Source organism: Vulpes lagopus, chromosome 8 (genome assembly GCF_018345385.1).
Source record: "Vulpes lagopus strain Blue_001 chromosome 8, ASM1834538v1, whole genome shotgun sequence".
In the NCBI taxonomy this organism is placed as follows: Eukaryota; Metazoa; Chordata; class Mammalia; order Carnivora; family Canidae; genus Vulpes; species Vulpes lagopus.
Window position 1 is genome coordinate 130273781 of NC_054831.1, and position 25149 is coordinate 130298929.

General features: G+C 55.1%; 1 protein-coding gene and 1 long non-coding RNA gene across 2 annotated transcripts in view; one reads left to right on the forward strand and one right to left on the reverse strand.

Annotated features, from left to right (window-relative positions):
* The window catches only part of PADI2 (peptidyl arginine deiminase 2), a 44466-nt gene that overhangs the window by 14880 nt on the left and 4437 nt on the right, over positions 1–25149 (forward strand). Inside the window, exons 4-14 of the mRNA XM_041765152.1 lie at positions 4671–4732; positions 6746–6863; positions 7500–7625; positions 12641–12819; positions 14773–14876; positions 15578–15689; positions 16166–16273; positions 19087–19238; positions 21726–21870; positions 22621–22714; positions 24838–24923. Of these exons, the coding sequence (XP_041621086.1) occupies positions 4671–4732; positions 6746–6863; positions 7500–7625; positions 12641–12819; positions 14773–14876; positions 15578–15689; positions 16166–16273; positions 19087–19238; positions 21726–21870; positions 22621–22714; positions 24838–24923 (1286 nt within the window). The remainder of the gene's footprint in view (positions 1–4670; positions 4733–6745; positions 6864–7499; positions 7626–12640; positions 12820–14772; positions 14877–15577; positions 15690–16165; positions 16274–19086; positions 19239–21725; positions 21871–22620; positions 22715–24837; positions 24924–25149) is intronic.
* The window catches only part of LOC121496661, a 31097-nt gene continuing 20286 nt past the window's right edge, over positions 14339–25149 (reverse strand). Inside the window, exons 2-3 of the long non-coding RNA XR_005989299.1 lie at positions 14981–15056; positions 14339–14565 (exon numbers count right to left, since the gene is read on the reverse strand). This is a non-coding gene — a long non-coding RNA (uncharacterized LOC121496661). The remainder of the gene's footprint in view (positions 14566–14980; positions 15057–25149) is intronic.

Below are 25149 nucleotides of genomic sequence, written 5' to 3' on the forward strand. Positions count from 1 at the left end.
CACCAAAGCCTCCCGAGTCGCAGTGGAAGGCTGGCACGTGTGTACACGTCCCATGCACACGCGGCCCCCGGTTCGCCCGGTTCGTCTCAGATGACCGGCCCTGAGGAAACCCAATCCCACAGAGACAGGGACACCTGAGGACATAAACAAGAAGGGCAGCGGCCAGAGACCTGTTCAGTGAGGGGGTCCCAGAGAGCTGACTCCACCATTAGCGAGCCTTCCACCAAAGCCAGGCAGACAGGATCGATGGCCAGACAGCACCCGGTGAGGAGGCCGGGACTGGACTCCCCCTCTCCTCTCAAGGACTGTGGGGCTTGTGCTCAGAGGGGGCAGCAGGACTGAGACCCCAGAAGACACTAACTACACTTCCAGATACTCAGGTTCCATGGACAGGTAAAATGTGTGCCCCCCCCCCCCCGATAAGCCTGACAAATTTGGTGCTTGGCAAAAAAGGAAAAATATGAATAAAACAATTTGCCAACAACTATCACCACCATTCTAACATTTTCACACCTAAAAGTGGGCAGAGGAATAATTTCAGAATGAAAGACAGTCGTTTGCATCAGACATAGGTGGAATTTGGTTCCCCTAAGGGCCCCCTGGTCTGTGTGGGCCTCCAGGTCTTATCTTCCCTCAGGCATCGACCCCAGGGGCCTTGAGCCCGCTCGGCCCGTGTCCTCATCCCCCCCTTCACAGGGAGGGCACCTCAGAGGCAAGAACACACCCGAGGCCCCGGGACGGTGGGGCTGCCCCCACCCGGGGATGTGTCTGAGTCCCCAGAGCCCTAGTTCTGTCCTGAGCCCCCACTGAGCAGAAAGAGCCCAGGCTGGGAAGTAGACAGAAATAAGTCTAAGTTCTGGCTCTGCCCCTCGGGCCACATTGTGACTGTCACCACCGTGAGCCCCTGGTCCCTCTTCTGCGCAGAGGGACTCATGGCAGCCTCGTGCACCCGGCTCCCAGGGATCCGATGGGAGGGTGCGTGCATGGCATGGAGTAGATGCTCCGTCAATACTTGCTCTTTTCTCCTTTCTGCTTTTGGGGAGCCACATTGTCCCTCTGCCTGGGCAAAGTTGAAGAACCCCATTGTCCCTCAGTCTTCCTTGTGGAATTTGGGAACAAACTCATGGTGCCCTTGGCCAGACCAGGCCCCAGGGCTTGGCTCCCAGTCCCGCCAAGGACGTGCTGTGTGACTTCCCAAGCAGCCCAGCCCTCGGGACCTCACTTTCTCCCAGCTGTAGAATGAGGGCTTTGAGCCTGTTGGTCCCTCATGGCCTTCAGGACTCCAGGTAGGGCTGATTCGCAAAGCCCTCCCTACTAAGGGGACTGCGGGAGAGGACAAATGGAAGCGGGAAGAATGGTCTCACCCTCTTTGCTGTGGTCCTGGCAACAGGGGCAGGACATGAGCCCTGAGACCTCATTCCTTGGGCCCCCTCCCCAGGGCCTAGGAGCATTGCCCCAGTTGGCCGTGGGGGAGAGAGTCCTTCCTCCCCACCACACCCCAAGCTGCCCGGTTACGTAAGAAGGCCAGGCACCCTGCCACTGTCCATGGGGGCCGGTGGCCTGCCAAAATGCTTCTGCCCCTGTGTCAAGCCTGAAGCCTTGGTGTCTAGATTCTCAGGCTACCTTGAACTCAATCCCAGTGACATTTCCCATAAATCTGCCCCACACCCCAGGTGCCATCCGACACCTTGGGGCTATTCTGGGGAGCCGAGGTAGCATACAGAGCCTCTGGGAAATGTCGTCTGGGGCCCAGATGCCCTGAAACAGCTGTCCTGTCTCCTGCCCCGCAGGGAAGACAGAGCTATCTCAAGAGGGCAGGGGTCTGGGTGGGTCATGACAGCCCTGTTCTCTGTCCCTACAAGGATCATCCCACTGAAATCTAGTTAAATTGTGAACATTGGAGGAAATTTTGAAGGGGAGAAGCCCTGGAGGTTGGGCGGTGGGTGATGAGAGAGCCCAATTACGTAATGCCTGAATGTCATAACAGGAAGTCAGTGACACTTGTTTGAAGTCAATAAATCAAGGAAGAGCCATAAGTGTATTACTTAATATTATGGAGGTTGCCTCAGGCAGGTGAGGGGCTGGGATGGACAGGAAACTGCTATTTTTCTTTAGAAGCTGTTTGGTGCTATTTGATTTATTTATTTATTTATTTATTTATTTATTGCATTACGTGCAAATATTCCAGCGATAAAATTTTTAAATTGAAGGGATTTATCATGAGGTGAAGCACAATCAAGTGCTCATAATTTCTCTCCTGTGATGCACTGTTTTCACAGACCCACCACGGCCATGGTGTGGTGCCACTTTGACCTGGAGACAAAAGCCCCAGGGCTGCCAGGTGGGGATGTGGTCAGCTCCTCTGGGAACGGCCATAAGGGAGTAGGTTTTGGGTCTTTGGAGGCAGACTTGGGTTTTAGAAACAGCCCAAGGTGGGGATGAGCCTGGGTCAGTGGAGGAAACAGGCCAAGGTCAGGGGTCTGGAGTCAGAAGCCCAAGTGGGATGCCTGGCTCCACACTCCCTGGGGACCCATTGGTCACTTCCCTGCGGGGTGCCTCTGTCTCCTCATCTGTATGGCGAGGGTGGCTGGGTGGGTGGTGACTCCTCCCTGGCTGGTATGATTGAGAGGAGAATAGGAACGGGAAGTGCTCTGCCTCTGGCAAAGGGAACTGCACACACGGGGAGAGATTGTTATCTTGAAAAGCAAAGAAAGAGATTTCTTAGGGAACCCGGATCTGGGGCTGGTGCCCAGGGAGGAGCTTCGGGAAGCCAACCTCCCTGAAAGGCAGCATTCACTGGGGAGTGTCCAAGCTGCGAAGTTCCTGAAGGTGTAGAAGCCAAAATCAATACTGTTCCTCCTTCTGAGGCTTCAGTCTCTTAACAGCAGCTGGTGGTACCCCCTTCCCCGCTTTGTCCCGAGAATCCTTACCCTGCACCAGCCTTGGGTTATCAGCCCAATTTGCTGACAGGTGATGTCTCTGAGTCTGGGTTCGCTCACCTGTACAGTGGCAACAATAATATTTATCTCATAAGACTGGGGACCCCAGGGCATGCAGTGTACCCCAAATGCCATCCCCTGGGTCCCCATGGGTCCCCCTGGGTCCCCATGCCTCCTGTGGTGCCTGGAACACAGTGGATGCTCAACGGTGATCTGCTGTGTGATGCACACGGGATCAATGGGAGGCGCTTATCTTAATCAGGCCCTACCGCATCCAACTGACAGCAGGGCTGCAGAGGCGGGGACACCGGGGCGCTGCTTCTCCCAAGGACCGAGAACCCTGAGAGCTTCCCCCGTCCTGCCTCCTTCTAGACCCAGAAAAGCCACATTCAGGGAATCAGGCTATTGAGCAAAAGGAGGACTTGAGCATTATCCCCAGGGTGAGCCGCCTCAGGAAGGGTGACATCAGTACCCTCCTCCCCGCCCGATCCGGGGACTGAGCACGGCTGCCAAGGGGACAGACCAGGAATGCATTCACTCCCACCCAGCTCCCGCCTCCGTCCAAGTCATGCTCAGCGTGAGGCCGAGCCCACGGGGCAGTCCCAGGACCTGGGCTCAGCTCACCCCATTGTGGGACACTCCCGCCACCTCGGGCCAGCTCTCCTGCCCAGCCCTGTTAGTCTCTAACTCCGGGGGCCATTTGGCCTCCCAGGGGACATTTGGCAACATCTGGAGACATTTTGGTTGTCACAGTTGGGGGATGTTACTGGCATCTGGCAGGTAGAGGCCGGGGATGCTGTTAAACACCACAGGAGAGCCGCCGCAACAAAGGGTCCAGCTTGGAACGTCAATCGCACCTCCCGTTGCAATGAGTGCACCTCGTCTAGCTAGGAAGGGCCCCATTGCGCAGGTGGACAGCTGGGGCTCAGAGAGGCTGTCTAACCTGCCCAAAGTCCCACAGCTTGTAAGCAGAAAACCAGCAGTAACAGTAAATCCTGGGCTCCTTTCACTGCCCCGCAATTTCCACAAAACCTGTCCCCCCACCCCTCCGACAAGCCTGGGAATACCAAACACCCCTTTTTCTCCAAGAGAAGGAATAAACAGGGACCCCAGCCTGGATCCTCCATCTGACAGCCTGGCTTGCTCGGGCACCCTTAGATGGAGAGGGGTTGGAGACCCAGCTTCCCACCCAAAGCAGAACTGATGGGAGGCGGGAGTTCTGGAAGAGATCACAGCCCCATGCACACCACCTGGACAGACAGAGAAAAGGAGTCAGGAATTCCTCCGAAAATTTTCAAAATAGGAGCTTCAGGGAAGGCAAATGCCCCGCATGGCCCAGGTCCACTACTGCTCCCCATTCCCACGGGGCTCGTGACGTGGCCTCTCTGAGCCAAGGCTCCTGGATCTGTCTGGTGAGGCTCATGCCAACCACCACCCAGAACTGCCCACGGAACGGTGAAGTGTTGGGAGACCCCCGGCCTACCCGGTAGCCCCTCTCAAGTCTATCAGCTGTGACATCTGCACAGTATCTGCCTACGTTCTGCATCGGCAACTGGGGTATTGGGGCAGGGGTTTGGATAAGATGACCCTCAACAAGGCCCTCTCCTTCCAGGGACCGAGGGAATGTGGGAGCTGCACCCAGTCCCACAGGTGTTCCTCTTGGCCCTGGCCCTGGCCCTGCCCCCACCTTGCCTGGCAGGCTCAACAACTCACCTGTGTGTCTTTCCCCAGAGATCTCCCTGGATGTGGATGCAGACCGGGATGGTGTGGTGGAGAAGAACAACCCCAAAAAGGTACCAAGCTACCAGGGCACATAGCCCTGGACTGGGGAGTCCCGGGGGGGCAGAGAAGCTCAGGAGGGAGGCTGCACGCAGCTGTTTTTCCTCCCATTAAGCACAGACAGCTCTCCTTTTACAGATGGGGAGACTGAGGCCCGGTGCAGGCTCCCACACCTAGTGTGCTGGTGGCAGGGCCCACAGAGGAGCTGAGCTCCTTAGAGCAACGGCAGCAAAGCACCTCCCGGACTCTGTTCCCCCATCCACAGGATGGGACACGCAGTTCACAGAGCTGTCGGAAATAATAAATGTCCTGCCGCAGAGGAGGTGCTGCCAAAGCATTTGCTCTCATTACTCTGCATTTTCTAAAAACTGTAAAACTGAATGAGAAGCAGAAGGTTGCACGCGTTGCTCTCAGTTCCAGGGATGTTATTTTTAAGGGTGCACACACAGCCCCTCTCTTGTGTGATCCACCCATCCATTCATTCATCGTTCCTTCATCTGTTCCTGTGTTCACTCATTTATTCTCTCTTACCCTACATTCCACGCTCCCATCTTGCTCCCCCACAAAGGACCATTTAATGGCTTTTGTGTGTTCCTTTCTGTCCTCATGATTCTTGCAAAACACACCGTGTGGCTGGCGCACGATTAGCTTGTGTGGATAGCATTGTGTTCTGCATCTCATTCTCCTGGGTTCTTTCAACCTCGAGCCAGTTTTTAAGCTCCATTGGCTTTGCTTTGCGTACATCCTGTTTCTGTTTTCCATTTTCTGCCCGTCTGTATCCTTACCTTGTTGCCACGGGCATCTGCTACTCTCCTAATAACAACCTAAAGCCTGTTTTAAATTACATGTAGACGGATACTTGAAACAGTTAAATGAATACAGCCCAGAGGGAAGCCTGGTCCTAGCAGCCAGCCCTAGACTGTCTGTACCAGGGATGGGGGATTTCGCACCTGCTGGGGAGTCCCTTCTCCTCGGCTCCTCCATGGGACTCTGGCTTTTGGAGGCAGCTGGCTGCAAGGAGACCCCGGGTCTGTGTCCGTGGCCATGCCACACGGACTTGACCATGGAAGCCTCTGTGGAGCCCAGCCTCCCCTGAGGAGCTCTGCAGCCTTGGTGAAGTCACACAATCCCTGTGGGCCTGAACTTTCTCAGACTCTCTCTATCTGGGTCTATGAAGTTTCATATTTTCTCCACAATTGTCCCAAGTTCACCCCCAAATAGCACGTGTATGGTGCCCTAAATGTAACCCCAGGGCAGCTGCTCAGGGCTGGAGAATCAGAAAGGGATGGTGAGGCCATGACCAGAGGAGGACTGGGGTTGGCCGGGTGGGGGGAGACAGACCAGCTCCGCGAGCACAAGGACCTGTGAGGGAGGGCACAGGCCTGAGAGCCGGGGGCCAGCGAGCCGGGCAGGTGGGAGGATGGACGGAGAGCCAGCCGTCTTACCAGCCTTGCAGCCCGCAGTCAGGGATTGGGGCTTTATCCTAAGTCAACAGGGAGCCCCCGACAGAGCTTAACGCAGGAAAGGGACGTGATAACATGATCTGGTTGGAGCTTGTTCTATTATGGCCCTGGCTGCAGCGTAGAGAATGGATCGCCTTGCAGGTCCCATTTGGAGCGCTCACATGTCTGGAAACAGCTGGGCGTCCGTCCGTCCAGACCTCTCCCCCTGATCCCCCCGGGGACTTCAGAGCCTGTCGTAGAATGTCGGCCTGTCCATTTCCCTGGCCGCCCTCCGTCTCCCTGCCTCCTCCCCCTCCAGGCACAGCCTCACCAGGCTGGACGTTCAGGAATGCAGGGTCCGTTTTCGGAGCCCTGTGTCTCCCTCTGCCACCGCCATCCCCCCCACCACCACCAGATGTGGGATTCTCGTCTGCCGAGTCATCCCTGCCCCGATGCGTGGTGGCTGCTCTTCATTCTCATCCTGGGCCTGTCTCTTTGGTGTCCTGGGGCGGGGATCTGCAGTGGGGCTGGGAATCAGCCAGCAGGTAGACAAGAAGGCGCTGACCCCTCTCCCTGGCGACGCAGGCATCCTGGACCTGGGGCCCCGAGGGCCAGGGGGCCATCCTGCTGGTGAACTGTGACCGAGACACACCCTGGCTGCCCAAGGAGGACCTGAACGATGAGAAGGTCTACAGCAAGGAAGGTGCCAGCGGGACCCATACTCGGGGTTGGGGGCAGGGAAGAGCAGTGGAAACACGCTCAGTCCTGGGCTGGCCCAAGGCTGAGGCAGGGGTGACCTTCGGTCTCCTGGGGATGGTGGACTCAGTTATCTACTCTTGGGGCGCCTCAGGGGCTCAGTCGGTTAAGCATCCAACTCTTGATTTCGGGTCAGATCATGATCTCAGGGTCGTGAGATTGAGCCCCGTGTCCGGCTCCTCACTGGGCATGGAACCTGCTGAAGATTCTCTTTCTCTCCCTCTGCACCTCCCTGCTCTGCTCGCTCACTCACTCTCTCTCTCTTTCTTAAAAAAAAAAAAAAAAAATCCACTCTTGCTAAAAAACAGAAGACAAAACGATTAATGTGGTTCAGTTGGAGCCATGCTTTTTAGCAGTTACACATACAGATACACATAGGGAAAGGCCTGGAAGGAAATTTCCAAAAAGTTACAGGAGGTCATAGTGTCGGAGGAGACAACCAGTCTCTGTGCTGCCCTACAGTTCCCACAATACACGTGTGTGGGGCTTTCTGTCCCAGTTGGAAAAGTGACAGTTATTTACGAGCCCACATTCCAGCCGCGTGTGTCTTAATTCTAACCTCCTCTGCATCTTCCCACCCCAGACCTCAAGGACATGTCCCAGATGATCCTGCGGACCAAAGGCCCGGACCGCCTCCCCGCCGGATACGAGATCATTCTCTACATTTCCATGGCTGACTCGGACAAAGTGGGCGTGTTCTATGTGGAAAGTGAGTGACCCCAGCGCAGCCCCCCCCAGAAGGTTCCATCCATCCGGTGCCCACTGAGCGGACCTCCCCGGGGCCCAGCTCTGCCCTCCACGTTCCCCAGAGCCACCCCTCAGTAGCGGTGGTTCCTGCAGGTGCAGGGGACCTGAGAGGGCCAGGACCCGCCTCTTGGTAACCATCACTGGGCGCGCTGTTGTCCCGTGAAGTCGAGAGGCCCCAGGGATAGGCCGCTCCTCCCTCAGAGGAGTCGGTAGTGATGCAGGTTTATGTACAACCCGAGGGCCCCTTCTTCCCATGAACCAGGTTTTTGAGGTCCAGCTTTTCTGGAGCCGTGCCACCCGCATGATACCGAAGGTGGGTTACCCACGCAGCACTCCCCCGGGTGCTTTCTGCCCATCTCAGGCTTTCTGGAGCCGAGAACTGCCTCCAGCGTTTCAAGAGACCCCCATGAGGCTGTGGGCACCCACACAGACTGGACCCCTGGCTCCTCCTGATGGTGACAGGGCATCCGGGGCCCCCGCTGTGTAGGGAACATGCTTCGGGCACAGAGCTAGTCTTCATAGCCGCTCGCTCTGTCTCATTCTTTCTATAAATACGTGTTGAGCCAGGTGCTGTCCTCGGCGCCTGATGCTGTTCTCAGTATGGGGTCCCCTGCAGTGAACTCTGCAACCTCACCCCCCCCCCCCAGCGGGAGGGGGTGGTCTGGTGAGGGAGGCGTGACAAGGAGCACAACCGGAGCAAATGACACCTGCCAAGTACTAGGGGATATTGGGGGCAGAGGTGAGGCATCGCTGGGCCTAGTGGGGCCAGAAAGGACCCAAATCAACAGTGAGAAGGAACCAGCCGTTCGTGAGCTGAGGGAAGAGTGTTCCAGGCAGAGGGAGCAGAGGCACACACGAAGCAGAGAGCGGTGGACCGGCTTGGAGCGTTGGAGGAGCAAAAGGGAGAGACTAGAGGTGGGGGGGGTGTCGGAGCCAAGGTCAGCGAGCTGGGCAGAGGCCAGGGCATGGGGGAGGGCTTGGGTTTTATTCTGAGTGCGGTGGAAAGCCATTAGAAGCTTTTAAGCAAGGGACTGTCAAGATCTGATTTATGTATTAAAAAGCTCTCTCAGCAAAATAGTTAGCTTTGCATTTTGCCCTGATGCAGGGTGGGGCTTCCCCGTGCGACCAGCTGTCCGGGGGGCCCGGGATCTCTGGCCTAAGTCTGGGGCCCCCTCGGGGCAGGCCCACTAGAGCCGGGGCAGACGCCAGAGGAGCTGGGCATGAGGGCCCGGGACCCTCACCTCAGGGAGTGATTTAGCCCGGACAGCAGCGGACAGCTGCCACCCGAAGCCAGCCGTCCTGATCCACCCTGGGCCCTGGCAGTGACCTCACGCAGGTTGGAATGTCCCCAGAGTCAGGCCGGCTCTGCTGCCCCAGGGGGCCGGGGATGTTGATGTTTACCCTGTGCGGTCCAAGGTTGCCACAGAGGATGGGGGTGCTGCGGCGCAGGCCTGCTCCTCTCCGCCGTGGCGTGGAACAGTGACACGCGTTGTGTTCCTGGTAGTGACACCTGGACGTTATCTAGCGGGTTCTGTTCATTAATGGGAGTGGATTGCAGTCTGGCCCCGTAAGGACATCCCTGCCCCTCGCTTGCCATCCGAGAGGGGCTCTGAGCAGACAAGCACCTCAAGACCCCATTCCCCAGCCTGTCTCATCTGGGCTGCTGTCCTGTGGGGCAAGGGGGGCACAGTACTGGTGCAGCCATGACTCCACGACAGTTTTCCCACAATATGTGGAATCCTGGAAAGAACAGCGGGGGAGTAATCCCACTGTGGCACAGTTGCCCCCTCTTCCGTGCAAACATTTCCAGGTTTCGTCAAAGCCTGAGCACACCTATGGGTGAGCATGTGTCATGTTACACAAATGGTTTATGTCACCTGTGTCCCCCAAGGGCAGGGAGCTGGAGGCCGAGGGACCCTGAGAGGGAGCTCTGGAGCCTGGGAGGCTCAAGCCCTGCATCGGGGCAAGCCCACTTACCAGCCCACGCCTGGGGCTCAGCTGTGACGTGACCTGGGGATGATGAGAGGCATGACTACCCCTGCTCAGGTTGGAGACCAAACGAGGAGCATGTGTCAGGCACTCCCCACGGCAGCCGGACCACAGAATGCCCTCTGTAGATGGCGCTCGTTGCTTTTGCTGGGATTATTATCATGATTATTAATTATAATCCTTGCAACAGACAGAAGTCCCCAGTGCTGTTAGGAAGACACTGGGTTCCAGCCTCAGATTCTTTCCCTTGGTCCCAAAGTTGGGGCCTGACCCCTTCCTATAACAATACAGTGACCAACTTGTCCCAGTTTGCCCAGGAACTTTCCTGGTTTTAACACTGAAAATCGCCCATCCTGGGAAATCCCTGAGTCCCAGGCAAACCAGGACGGTTGGTCGCACCATCAAGAGTCTCCTTGGGAGGTGGAATGGCTCCAAGGTGACCAGAAGGGTTATGCCAAACCACACCACGCGCCGGCTGGTGGGGCCAATGCCTGGGGCCAAGGAGAGGTCAGGGTGGCTGGCAGGCCCAGGCCCAGGCATGTGGGCCACTCAACAGAAGGGCACTGTTGGTTCCCGCAGGGAGAGGCGGCCGTGCTCAGGCCGCCTGCACCAAGCTGGGGGCGGGGGAAGGAGGCTCCCTGGGACAGTGGCAGGATTGTTCCCACCACGGAACCGATGTGCCTGGTACTGGCCCAAGACCAGAAAGAGAGACACATGTAAATCTCAGGCCACGAGACTGTAGAAGACCTACATGCAGATGAGCAAGATCGTGTCCCTCCCCATGACACAGCTTCCAGGCCAGACCCCTTCCCTCCCCAGGCCCAGGTGGCCCTCCCAGCTGCCCCGAGTGCTGGGGACACTTTGGAGCTTCCTGCAAAGACAAGTCAGCTTCTAGGCCTGAGCTCTCTCCCGGAGCCTCAGCTCGGAGTGCAGCCTGAATGCCTGGAAGAGAATGCTTTGATTATGCGGATCCATCTGGATCTAGTCAGCGATTAGGATCTACCCAGGGCGTTTCTGAGTGAGAAGTTCAGCTTCAGTGTCAGGCCGTGCTGAGCAACTTGGCACATCCAGGGTCCGAGTCTTTCTCATTTCTGGGGCCCACCCAAGGGAAGGGGAGGGGAGGTGTTATTTCTTTGCCTTCGCTCATAGGCATCCAAACGCAAAGGCCATGAGTTTGGCAGAAAGGGTCTCGCTAGCTCATTCACAGGCTCTCCTCCTACTGACACCCTCGGGGCCCAGCTGCGGCACCGGCACCGATGGGTACCCATGGTTACCGGCTTTCACTAAGCTACGGATGCTGTGTCATTTTGTCTTGCAATGACCTGTGGCCTAGGTGTGATATTATCCTTATTTAACAAGTGGTAAACTGAGGCTCGGGGAGGTTAAGTGAATTCCCTGAGTTTTTGCTGCTTGTAAAGTCCAAATGATATTTGAACCCAGATCTCTCTGACTCTGGAAGTCATAACCGCTAAGGTAACCTGCCCTCAGCAAGACGTCTACCCAGGGACCAGTTGGGCACATTGTCTTACGTCCTATGAGCTCAGGCTTCGGAGGTTCCTCCATTTAATTTGCTAGTTTTGATCACGCACCCTATTTGTACGAGGACTGTCCTGGTTATGTGTCCTAACCCGTGGGTGACAGGTCATGAACTGTCGCGGTCGTTGTTGACAATAAGTACCAAGCTGAGCCTGACTCTACCCTTCCAGCTCCACAGGGCATAAAGAAACTCCTTCTGGAACTGCATAGGGTCCTCCCTCCATGCCTCTGGCACTGCAAGTATCTCCCCTCCTCACCGCACCCCACCTCTGCTACCCCACAGGGCATCTCAAAGTCGGCCTCCCTCTGCTCACATGAGCCCCACCCTGCCTCCCGCCCCCACCCTCCCCACCCCAGTACCAGTAACCTGCCGGTTGCTCTCTCCAGCCCTGTTAGGACACTTCCCACATCCGCCTTATCTTACCACCGGCCGAGCACTGCTCTGGGCAGACAGAGAAACGGCATCTTCACATTTCTCTCCGCTGCCCGCCTCCCCCCAGAGGTCCTCGGCCATGCTGGGAACAGAGTAATTCTGCTCTAGCCCAAAAATTCTCCCGTAGGGAGTGGCGTGGGAGCCACGGGTGCATCCAGTAGACGTTTATGAAACACGACCACATGCCGCATTGGCCCTGGGCCCGGCCGGGCCTGTCTCTGCCCCCCAGGTGACAGTCTCTCGGGGTCGACAGGTAAACAGTGAGATCACACCCACTCAGAAGGGCTGTGATGGGCAAGGACGAGGGCTGCAGAAGGCCCACACAGGTCCCTGGCTTGGTCTCCGGGGGATCTGGGTGTACTTCCCAGAAGGGACACAAATCAAGGCCCAGCGGAGGGAAGAGTACTGTAAAGAGCTGGGGGGTTCCAGTTGGGCAGAAGCCCTGGGGGCACCTGCCTCTCCTCCCAGGCAAGAGACGCCACAGCCAGAGACCACGTGTGGGCCTCCACGCCAACGCGGCTTCTGGATTTTGAGGTACAGATGGGCACATTGGTGTTTTGTTTGTCAAAGGGGAGCAGGAGCTTGGGGTTCAGAATTGCACCTGAATCAGAGTCCCAGCTCGGCCGCGTGCTGGCCGTGTGACCTCAGCAAGCCATTTCTCCTTTCTGAGACTCGGTTTCCTCATCGGTAAAGCAGGGGCGTAATATCCTTCCTCCACACCACTAGCTGCTCTGTCATCACCTGCTGTCGTTTCACGTGGGCCACTCCTGGGATTCGGCTCGTTTTATAGATGAGGAAGCCAGGAGCTAGAGAGGGGGGCCTGGTTTGGGGCCACCTGGGGAGCGTGGCCATGCTGGGGCGACGACCGGGCCGTGGCCCTTCTGGTGGCACTTCCTGCTTGTGCGTTTCTCTCTGTGTCCAGAGGACCAGTTACTCTGCCGTCTTGCCCCCCCACCCCCCGCCCCAGTGACACCTCCCTGGCAGGGATAGGAACCTGACCTTGGCCCTCCTCCCTCCAGACCCGTTTTTCGGCCAGCGTTACATCCACATCCTGGGCCGGCGGAAGCTCTACCACGTGGTCAAGTACACGGGCGGCTCCGCAGAGCTGCTGTTCTTCGTGGAAGGCCTGCGTTTTCCCGACGAGGGCTTCCCAGGCCTGGTCTCCATCCACGTCAGCCTACTGGAGTACATGGCCGAGGTGAGGGCTGCAGGCGTCCACCGTGAAGGGCTGCCCCTGGGGACCTGGTGGGGTCCTTCCAGAGGGCCACTGTCAGCGGTCCTCACTATGCCCCACTCCCCCCCAAAGCACCGGGCAGGGCCAAGCTTAGAGACCTCGATGCTCCCCAACGACCACCCACACATGTCAGCTGGGGTCCTCTGAGCTACACCCCAGGGATCCTCGTGCTTGCTTCACCTACTCCCCAGGGATCCCCGTGGGTGATATTTTCTGACATCCCCCACACCTGTCCCCTGGTCCTCCCCCTCCCTGCAGTAGCATGGACCTAGTTCTGAGGCACAGATCCCCAGGGGTTACTCCAGGGAGCAAACCAGGCCACACACATGAGGCTTATCGACTATTTATATGCCCTGCTTTTCCCTCCCCAGACGGACCCTTCACCCTCCCTGTAGGTCATACCACCTCTGACCACGGGCGGAACCCCAAATCCCAGCTGCATGCAGGTCACGCCCCCACCCTATGGCCACACACCTCACTCACTGTTGTTCTTGGTTTTGGGAAACTGAACAAGAAGGAGAACACCTGCCCCTCTCGAGGAGAGGCTCCCCTCACTTAGAGTGTGTCCTACTGACGAGGACCTCTCATCCCAAAGACGCAGCCCCAGGCTCCCACCCCTGGCTGCCCTCCCAGACTCAAGGTCCCCTCCTCACTGTCACTTCCAGACTACTTTGGTGCAGGACACAGTGGGCTCTGTAGAAGGTGAGGCTGCATCTAACTTAGATTTTTTTTTTAAGATTTTATTTATTTATTCACGAGAGACACACAGAGAGAGGCACAGACACAGGCAGAGGGAGAAGCAGACTCCACGCAGGGAGCGTGACGTGGGACTCAATCCCAGGACCCCAGGATCACATCCTGAGCCGATGGCAGACACTCAACCACTGAACCACCTGGGCATAACATGAGCCACCCAGGCATCCCATAGCTTAGATTTATGACAACAGATTCTGGAGTCAGACTGCCTAGTTTCCAGCCCAGGAGACATTGGGCAGGTGAATCTTCTCCCTGTGCCTTCGCTTCCCATCTGTAAGACAAACAGCAGATGTTTCTGCTTCCTGGGGTGGTTGTGAGCATCCAAGCTTGTAAGAACTCATTCACAAAGCACCCTCAAGTCCCTCAGATGAGGAAAGGGAGAAAAGGCAGCCCTAACAGTACTGGACGGGGGAGGGCTTTTGCTCCCACCTGAGCTTGGAGCAGCCTGGCCATCAGGGCCTCAGACTGATCCCTCCAGCGGGCACCAGCAGAGACTCACGAGGTGGACCCAGGCAGGAAGGGCCAGCGAGGCCCATAGTCCCACCTGCCCCCATGGCCTCCACCAAGGGCAGGTGCCCGTTTCCTGTAGCTCTTCGAAGCCAACCACACAAAGGAACCCTGGAATCCACTCATGTTCCCCCAGGCTCCAGGCAAGCTTCCTGAACCTTTCCTTAAAGAACAATCTGAACATAGCAAAATTCCTCCAAACAACATTAAAATGCTCACCTGTAGAAAAGGACAAGGTGCCCAGAGCAGAAACAGAAGCAGGGGCAGGGCTGGCCCAGTTTCAGGAAGGAGCCTTTGATGGGGCAAGATCTGGTAGTGGTTCCCAGTATGGCTGCAGCAGCCTGACCCCCGTGGGTTTAAATCCAGGCTCTCCCCTTGCTAACCACGTGACCTCGGACAGCTGCGAAACAGGTCTGTGACTAGAGGTCTGTGACTCAGTTTCCCCACCTGTGAAACAAGGGTTATAATAGCAGCTCTGCCCTGTGGTTACTGTAAGGCAGAAGCAAAACGGCCCGTGTGGCACTCCCCCAGGGCCTGCCACACCGCCCGTGCTCAGCAAACGTAGCATTGTTATCAGTTTCACCCACCCTAGAAGGCAGGTACGAGAGGTACCCGGACAAGACTCTGTGATCCCCTCCCCTCTCCCATGCCCAGGAGATTCCCCTGACTCCCATCTTCACGGACACCGTGATATTCCGGATTGCTCCATGGATCATGACCCCCAACATCCTGCCTCCTGTGTCGGTGTTTGTGTGCTGGTAAGCAATGGGCCACGGCGCCGGGAGGCAGCGCAGCAGAGTCACTATAGCTGGGGCTTCAGGGGCAGACCGACCTGAGTTTGGATCCTGGCTCTGTCACTTACCATCCCTGTGACCTTGAGCAACTCAGTTGACCTCTCTGTGCCTCTGTTTCTCTGAAATGCTGACGTCACAGAGTCACTGTGGGCATTAAACGAAGCAGGCAAAGTATTAATCCAAGGTCCTGGCACAGCTTGTGCTTCAAAAATAATAGCTATCATTCCTTTTCTCATTCTTGGCCCACACCATCTGGTTGGGAGCCTCCTATGCAGTAGATGTTCAGCTCATCTTATGCAACACTCTTTTTTGAGCACCTATAATGTGCTAGACAGCTGCAGCAAGATGAGAAGTGAGAGAGAGGAGTCCCGGCAGGTGGATGCTGGCCATGACAAGTGGGATCCTGAGGCCCTGGGGTAGACACAGCCCTTCTTCAGAAATCTGGACGGGGGCGCGGGCAAGAGCCCCCCTTCTTGTTTTATGTGTTCGTGACCTTGGTAGACACCACACAGCAGCCTTTGCAAAGGTGACTGTGAACAGATGAGATGGCCTCGTCTTCCCAGCACAGCCCAGAGGTGCCAGCTGCTTGTTGCCACCTCAGTTAGACTGGCCCTGTCCCTCCTCACCCTTCCTCCTGGCCTCCCTCTCTTCCCTGAACCTCTCAGCATGAAGGACAATTACTTGTTCCTGAAAGAGGTGAAGAACCTGGTTGAGAAAACCAACTGTGAACTGAAGGTCTGCTTCCAGTACGTAAACCGAGGTGACCGCTGGATCCAGGTGAGGCACCATGGGCTGGGAGAGATGTGGCCCACAGCTCAGGCAAGAAGAGTTGGCCAGCAGCTCCATGTATGGGAATTCTGCTGTTGGCTCATACACACACATGTGCACAGACACATAACTGTATAAGGTGATTCACTGCAGCGTTGCTTCTTGAAGTAGCAAAAGACTGTAAAACAACCTAAATGTCTATCCACATTAGATAGGGGGGGTTACAGTGGAGTACTATACAACAGCTAAAAAGAAGCCAACCTATAAATACAGAATGAGCTTCAAATTAAGGTGCTACTTGCAGGAAAATGAACATAAGGATGTTATTGATTATGTTTTAAGAAATGGGGTTGATATGAATGCAAATATGCTTAGAGTGTGCAGAGACTATTTGAAGGATATGTAAGGAACCGTTGCCATTGCTTGGTAGTGAGGAGAACTAGGGAGGCTGCCTCGTCTGACAGCTCTCCTTGGTGTCCCCACAGGATGAAGTTGAGTTTGGCTACATAGAGGCCCCCCACAAAGGCTTCCCTGTGGTACTGGACTCGCCCCGAGATGGAAACCTGAAGGACTTCCCAGTGAAGCAGCTTCTGGTGAGATGCTGAGGGCCACCTCAGGGTGGGGCATGGGGGAAAAAATCCTGGGGGCTCTTAAAGAACAGAGAGCTCCGGAGACCTTGGGCACCCCTTGACAAGTTAGTCTGTTGCCCACTGCTTCCATCTTCTCATCTGCAGAATGAATCAGTTGGGGTAGTGACCTCCATGGTCCTTTCCTTGAAGAGTTTCCTCAAGGAAAGTGTGACACTTCCCCAGGGCCTGGCACACCACAAGTGCTCAATAAATGTACCATTTGTTATCAGTTTCACCCATTTTGGAAGGCAGGAGTAAAAAGCCACCCAGATGAGATTTGATCCCCTGGATTAAAAAATTTACTCAGAGGAGAGTTTTCTTGTAGAAAATGGGAACTAGGGGGATCCTTGGGTGGCTCAGCAGTTCAGCGCCGGCCTTTGGCCCAGGGCACGATCCTAGAGTCCCAGATCGAGTCCCGCATTGGGCTCCCTGCATGGAGCCTGCTTCTCCTTCTGCCTGTGTCTCTGCCTCTCTCTCTCTCTCCCTATGTCTATCATGAATGAATGAATGAATGAATAAATAAAATCTAAAATAAATAAAATGGGAACTATAGGAAAGAGGTGGAGTGGGGGTCTGTCCCCAGCCCCATCCCCAACTTGCAGAAAAATGAGTTTCTTTCTTTTTTTAATATTTTATTTATTTATTTGACAGAGTGTGTGCACGTGGGTGTGCACGGCCAATGGGGAGGCGGGGGGGAGAAGTAGGCTCCCCACTGAGCAGAGAGCCAGATGCAGGGCTTGATCTCAGGATCCCGAGATCATGACCTGCGCCAAAGGCAGACCCCCAACCAACTGAGCCATCCAGGTACCCCAAGAAAAATAAGTTTCAAAGAGGAAAATTATACTTAAATGTCAAAAATCATGGTTCTAACCTCAAAGCTCACTGAAGGTATGGTTTTCAGTTTGTGTGGGTTTTTTTTTTTTTAAGCAATCTGACCCCCTGGTTCTAGAAGCCATTACCACTCCCATTTATGCCCTTAACCACTGGTTGAGTAAGGGCAAAACCAAAATCTCACCTTCCCCCTGGAACAGGGAGGGCGGTTTGGATAGAGCATGAAGTAGAGACTGGGATAGATCAAGAGTTTTTCCCGAGGTCGCGGGCAGGGCAGCCTCTGCTTGAGTCCGGAGACATTCATGGTTCACATGTACATCTTGGGAACCTTCCCTAACCTAGTGCCCTCACCACAGGAAGATGGTGGAGGAGCCTGGCCTTGTATCTCCTTCCACCCCTTGACCATGGACAAGCAGCTTAACCTCTACAAGCCTCAGTTTGCTGGGAGGCCTTGGTAACTGCTACTGGAGGCCAGTTTGACTCTACCCCTCTTCCCATGTCACCACGTGCCTTCGGTGCTCCAGGCTGGCCTGGCTCCAAGGTCCCAGGCTGCACTGTTCCTGGTGACCCGGGCCAAGCCCGGCTTTGTGCCACGTGCTTGCCCGCCTGCATGATGCCCTAAAGCCCAGCTGCCCAGCTTCCAGCAAGTCACACCTTGTCATCTGGAGCTCCCAAGCAAAAAAAGCCCTAAGCTGCAGCTGTCCACATCACTGGGCACGGCTGTCCCTTGAGCCTCTCAGCTGGGCCAGGATAAGCTACATCTTCCTACCCCATGCAATTTTTTTACAAGAACTTTTATCAGGCAAGCTTAGTTCCAGCCCCAATGCAAGTTCCCAAGTGAGGCCCCTACTTTTTCACTGAAAAATCCTGAAAGGAACCTTAAAATTCAAGGGTCACTGGGGTCACGTTGTGTGCCAGCTCTAATTTTTTGGAGCTCTGTTCTAAGCAGGATTCAGAGGCTCTCTGTGGGCTCAGGGAACAGATACAGGGGTTGGCTGGGAATGGGCCGGGATGGTGTGTATGTGGCAAATCTGTCATTCCTCATGTATCGGTCAGCTTTTACTAGGTAAGCCTGCAGTAACAAACAATTCCCAAATCTTCGTGGCTGACAACAACAAAGGTCCATTTCTCACTTGTGATTCTGTGTTGACTGTGGGCTGGTTGTTCACGGCCCGGCCTCCTCGTGCCTTCCCCATTCTAGAGCCCCGGCTGCAGGAGCAGCCCCAGCCTGAGAAATGCCATTCTCCTAGCACGAGGAGAAGAGAAAGATTTGGTAGACATACACAGAGGAGCTGATGGCTTCTGCTCCGAACTGGCACATGTCATTTCTGCTCATATTTCACTGGCCAAAGCAAGTCACATGACCGGGTCCAACACTGGGTGGGGAATTCCCTTCCTTCTGCTGGGAGATACCACATACTAACAATGGCTCAGGATACAAAATCCTCTTACTGGGAAGAGGGTAGCAAGTCTCTGGGAATGATGGTACCGTCTACCACCCTCCCTCTAGTACCTAAACCAATACCTCTTTTACAGATGGGGAAACTGAGGGTCAGATAAAGAAAGAGATGAGCAGGGATGTCAACAGCACAAAAAGCAAACCACCCCTGAAGTCACCAATATGAGTCTGTGATGTCTCTGTGTCTAGAAACAGGCACATGCAGAGACCCCGTGCACACACACACACACACACACACACACACTAATACACACTTACATACCTCCATGCATGCCCACACAGGCCAGCATACCCACAAACTCAGCCTCCCCATACCTTGCCCCTGCTCTTCAGTGGGAATAAGAAGACTGTGGGTGACCCCCTAGAAACCAAATGCCCACAGTGCCAGACCCAAGTGGTGTAAGAGTACTCATCAGAGGGTGGCTGAGCTGGGGCTAAGGACCTCCGGCTACAGAAGGCTAATGATGGGTGTGTGCCTCCTGCCCAGGGCCCAGATTTTGGCTACGTGACCCGGGAGCCCCTCTTCGAGCCTGTCACCAGCCTTGATTCCTTTGGGAACCTGGAGGTCAGTCCACCAGTGACTGTGAACGGCAAGACCTACCCCCTGGGCCGGATCCTCATCGGGAGCAGCTTTCCTCTGTAAGAGGAGCCAGGGTTGGGACGGCGGGAGTGGGTGGGGCCAGGGAGTTACTCTTTCTCCTTAGGAGTGGCCTGGGGGGCTCACACATGGAGGGGTTGGCTGGGAGAATCTAAAAAGATACAGACACTCTTAAAAATAAAACCAAGTTAGCCTTTATATCTTAGTAGGACTTAGGATCTAATATAAAACTAAATAAATAGTTTTTCCCCAAATGGGAGGTTGTATAATGAGATTATAAACCAGGTAGGCAAAGAACAAAAGAGTCCATAGGAGGTAACCGAAAGAGGCTGAGTAGGAGAGTACTAATAAGTCCTTGGGGGTGCCCATATACAAAAGAGGGTGGAAAAGACATGGCCCTTCCCAAAGTGTGAGTCCCTAGCTCCCTGACCTGTCCACAACACTGTCACTCCCTCCCCAGGGGACCCACTTCCCAATGAAAAGGCAGATTCTTCCTTGATCAAGACAGTCACTGGGAAGAGTGGGAACCGTGGGTCCTCATTTCACAAAAGGGCTGCCAGGAACCTGCATATATGGGATCAGCCAGGATTTGGGCACCAAGGCCCTCCAAGCCACATGGGATGCTCTACCTTCTGGAAGAGGCAGTGCCTGTGTGTCCGCCTCCCCTCTTCCCTCCACTCAGTAGTCATTCATCCATTCAGCAAATATTTCCCATGGACCAACCTGGTGCCATCCATGGTGCTCTAAACATGAAGCCCAGCCCCTGCCTCCAAGGAGACAGTGGAGATCACAGACATGAAACAGCAGAGGTGCAAGGGAGGACCATATACAGTGACAGAAAAAATGATAGGGAGCCAGGGGGACCCAAAGAGGAGTCTCTAACCCCCTTGGGGAATCCAGGGAGGGCTCCTTAGAGACAAATATTAATTGAGGCCCTTCTCTACCAGGCACTGTGCTAGGCTCTGGGAATACATCAGTGAGCCAAGCAGACAAAGCCCCAGCAATTGGCAAATTTTCAATTAGGGTGGGAGGAGTACAGAAAATCAACAGGGCAGCCAGCAAATAAATGAGCCCCTTCTGGATGCTAACAAGTTGGAATAAAGAAGGTAAAACAGGGTTTATATAGTAGAGAGTGATGGGGCAGGTGCGCTTTAGCTTTCGTGGATTTAAGGCAGTGACTTGGGGGATCCCTGGGTGGCGCAGCGATTTGGCGCCTGCCTTTGGCCCAGGGCGCGATCCTGGAGACCCGGGATCAAATCCCACGTCAGGCTCCCTGCATGGAGCCTGCTTCTCCCTCTGCCTGTGTCTCTGCCTCTCTGTGTGTGTGTGTGTGTGTGTGTCTCTATGAATAAATAAAATCTTTAAAAATAAAAAAAATAGGGATCCCTGGGTGGCGCAGCGGTTTAGTGCCTGCCTTTGGCCCAGGGTGCGATCCTGGAGACCCGGGATCCAATCCCATGCCGGGCTCCCGGTGCATGGAGCCTGCTTCTCCCTCTGCCTATGTCTCTGCCTCTCTCTCTCTCACTATGTGCCTATCATAAATAAATAAAATAAAATGAAATTAAATAAATAAATAAATAAATAAATAAATAAATAAATGGCAGTGACTTGGGAATCAAGGCTAGAATGAGAAGGGAGCAGCCGTGGGAAGATCAGAGGGAAAGAGCATTTCAAATAGAAGGAGCAGGAGGGGAAAGGCTTGAGGGGGCAGCAAGCTTAGGAAGTAGAACAAGGAGGAAGGAAGGGGAGGAGGTAACAGATCCAGACAGAGGCCAAATCAGAGAGGAATTTCTTCCTCTGGCAAGGTACTGTGAGGGCCTTTTAAAAAAAAAAAAAAAAAAAGATTTATTTATTTATTCAGAAAGAGAGAGAGAGAGAGAGGCAGAGGGAGAAGCAGGCTCCATGCAGGGAGCCTGACGTGAGACTCAATCTCGGGCTTCCAGGATCACACCCCGGGCTGCAGGCGATGCTAAATCGCTGCGCCATCGGGGCTGCCCCTGTGAGGACCTTGAGTGATAGTTTAAGGGTCCCGGGGAGATCAAAGACCTCAGAGAGTCACTAATCAGGAAGAAGGGCTTCCTGGAGGAGGTGTCACTTGAACTGATTAAAGATTGAAGTTAAGTAGAAGATAATGTAACAAAGAGGCACATGGCCTGGGGTAGGTTTTGGAACCATGCCTGTGCCCTAGCCCCCTCCAGCAGTCCCTGCAGGACCCCTGAACCCAGAAGCTGGCCTTGTTATGCCCCCTGACACCCTCGGGAGCTGAAAGGGGTGAAGGCTGGGCTCCATGTCCTTCATACAGGCCATGGCGACAGCTAAGGCCCCCTTCTTTCTCCTTGGGCGCAACTGCCTCCCTGGCAGCACCAGGGTCTCTCAGCCCCGTGGCTCAGGCTCCTCCCCGAGCCTTTTGCTGACACCACCCTGGATCCAGGCTGGGTTCCAGGGGCTGCACTCCGGCAGGCCCTCTGGCGAGGCAGGCGCAGCGTAACACCATCTGAAGAGCTGCCCCCTCCCCACCCCTGCCCCAGGTCCGGCGGTCGGAGGATGACCAAGGTGGTGCGGGACTTCCTGCAAGCCCAGCAGGTGCAGGCGCCCGTGGAGCTCTACTCGGACTGGCTGACCGTGGGCCATGTGGACGAGTTCATGACCTTCGTCCCCATCCCGGGCACAAAGGTGAGCTGGCCCCTGAGGCTGGAGTGACTGGGATGACGGGGAACCCACTCGCTACCAGCTCTTGTCAGCAGAGGGCAGGGCCTAGAGGTGGTGGCTGCACCGAGGAAGAAGGAAGTAGGCTCAAGCTGGTTCGCCTGTTGTCGCTGCGGCTGGTGAATTTTTAACCCAGGGTAGCAAAATATTAGCATTTCACCGTGTAATCAATATAAAAATTATTAATGAGCGATGCTGCATTCTTTTATTCATGCCAAGTCTTCGAGCTCTGGTGCGTATTTTACTCCTCACAGCACATCTCAGCTCCGATTAGCCACAACTCACGAGTCCAAGAGCCACAGGGCTGTGGCTACTGTATTGGCCGCAAGGCTCTAGGGAGCCATGGGCTATGGGCCGGGGCCTGTTTCACTTTCTGAAGGGCAAGGGATGGCTGCAAGTTCCTACCCTGGAAAAGTTTTGCAAATGGCCTGTCCTCTTGGCCACGTGCAGAAGCCCTTCCACCCTGAAGAAGAAGCCATCCTAGACTCTGAGCTTTGACTCGATGGCGTTGCTGAGGTGGAGGAGTTTCTAGAGCAGGAAGGGTGAGAGACGCTGCTCTGACACAGAGAAAACCCTGCCAGGCAGGCCGCCCTTGCCACTTGGCACGAGGAGGCCCGAGACCACGGGCATCCGGGGCTCTGAGCCCCCTGGGACTCCCTCGTGCTACTTGGCCATGTCCCCTCGGCTGACACTGTCCCTCTGGACGTCCTCTCGCAGAAATTCCGGATGCTCATGGCCAGTACCTCGGCCTGCTACAAGCTCTTCCGAGAGAAGCAGAGGGAGGGCCACGGGGAAGCCATCATGTTCAAAGGTGAGTGCCCAGGGGACCCAGGAGGACGGGGCAGGTGAGCACGTTGCCCCTGAGCATCCAGCTCCGCTTCCCTGGGCGGCTGGGCTGCTCCGGCCTGTGAGGTCAGCACGGTCGTAAGCAGCCCTGGCTTCTCGTGACCCTCGCTGTGGTCAGCTGGACCGTGAGCTGCCCCCTGCTCCTTATCAGCAGCAGCCCCAGACGCTTCTTAGGACCTAGTGTACACTTTAAATGGCACCAGACCCAAAAGAGAGTTAAGTGACATGTGATCTGTATTCGAGAAGCTTAAAAAGGAGACAGAGGGGGCACTCGGGTGGCTCAGTGGTGAGCGTCTGCCTTTGGCTTGGGTCATGATCCTGGGGTCCTGGGGTCGAATCCCACATCAGGCTCCCTGCAGGGAGCCTGCTTCTCCCTCTGCCCACGTCTCTGCCTCTCTCTCTGTGCCTCTCATGAATAAATAAATAAAATCTTAAAAAAAAGAAAGAAAGAAAGAAAAGGTGACAGAGAAAAATATGCACAACGCAGTTTAGGGGCAGGAAGAAAAGCGGGAACAGATAGACATGATTTACAGTCAGACCTCATCACTGTCAGTCCCAGAGTGAGAAATTATCTGCTTAATTGGGACATTCACTTAATTGGGACAGAGGTAGACGAGGAGTAGGTGTGCTCTTAAATTAATCATGGAAAGAGGGAAAGCTGATCTGATCGAGTGGAGACAGTGAGCCAGGTTAGAGAGGCCGTGACGGTATCTTCTGTGTTTTTCTTAAATTACTCTGTGCCGCTTTTCAGGATGGTGTCTCCAATCTCCCTACTCCCAAAAGTCGGGTTACTGAGGCTGGTTGATACTTATACATACATCACTGCCCTCCACACCCCAAGGCAGCGTTCCTGATGGACTGGTGTCCAGAACAGACAGGGCCAAGCTAAGCCCTGTGTCCTTTTTTGATTCCCTGCCTTCAGGAAATTTTTTACTTGGATTGGCGGGCACAGGTCTGGATTTTCCAGAGCCTTCTTTCTATATTAAACATACCCTAAAGTTGCCCATAGAATAAAGAAACCGTTATCTTTGTACAAAGGAGTCCAAGTGGTGGTGGGGAGACGGTGCAGGTACACGGTGGGACAGCCCCAATCTCTTTGGCACTGACAAGCTGCAAGACTGGGGAGTGCAAGGGACTAGCAGCCTCTTCCTAGATTAGGCAAAAAGAAGGAGAAGGAAAAGAAGAAGGAGTAAGGGGAGGAGGAAGAAGAAGAATTATTATTAAAGCTCAGGCTCTGGAATCAGACTGCCCGGTCTGCATGCAGCCTCTGCCACTAGCCCTTGGACAAGTCATTTAACTTCTCTGTGCCTCTGTTGTCCCATTTTTAAAAAATTTTTATTTATTTATTCATGAGAGACACAGAGAGAGAGAGGCAGAGACACAGGCAGAGGGAGAAGCAGGCTCCACACAGGGAGCCCGATGTGGGACTGGATCCCAGGACACCAGGATCAAGCCCTGGGCCGAAGGGAGATGCTCAACCGCTGAGCCACCCAGCTCACCCATCTTTAATGCTAGCAGCCACCTCATAAAAATGTAGGAAAGATTCCTGGGTTAATCCACGTAAAACATCTAGAACAGTGTCTGTCACATAGTAGGTGCTCGATGAGTTTAGGTATAACTAACCAGATCAAATGCCACGTGTGGAGTAGGAGACAGATGCAGGCACAGACCAGGGCAGGGGCGGAGTGTGCGGCAGGTCTGGAAAACAGGAAGGGTGACCTCTGGGCATCCTGCTTTTGCCACACTCACCCTGGTCAGCTGCTTGTCCTTAGAAGCAGGCTCCAGGTGGGAGACCCAGGTACCTACTGGTGCCACCCCACCCTATGGCCAGAGAGAGAGCAAGGCACCGCCACCTCTTCCCTGGCCCAGGCAACACGGCCCACTCTGGAGAAAGCAGTGTCTGCTACTCTGCCCTGGCAGAGGGGGCCTGCTTTCCCCGGGGGGGCTGCCATCCTGTGCCCCAGCCTGTCCCAGCCCCATCTCCCTCCTCCCAGCAGTTAGCCCAAAAGCTGGGCGGCTGGCAGAGGGGAGCACCCAGGATGGGTTCCCTAGGGCTAGACTGTTCCCTGTGACCTCTAACCTCCACAGGCTTGGGCGGGATGAGCAGCAAGCGGATCACCATCAACAAGATTCTGTCCAATGAGAGCCTCGTGCAAGAGAACCAGTACTTCCAGGTGAGGGCGGAGCAGGGGGCCCTGGGAGGGATGGAGGGTTCGTGCCCTGTGACCCCTTTCACATCCTCAGGGCTTCCACAGGGAGTGACCAGGGGTTCAACGCCTCCCTGCGTTGCTCCGATGCTAAAACCAGAAGCTAGATGGAGGGACAAAGACAGAAAGGGCAGGTCAGCAGAGGCCAGGAGCAGACAGGAGACCAGGGAAGGAAAGCATATCAGCAGTGCTA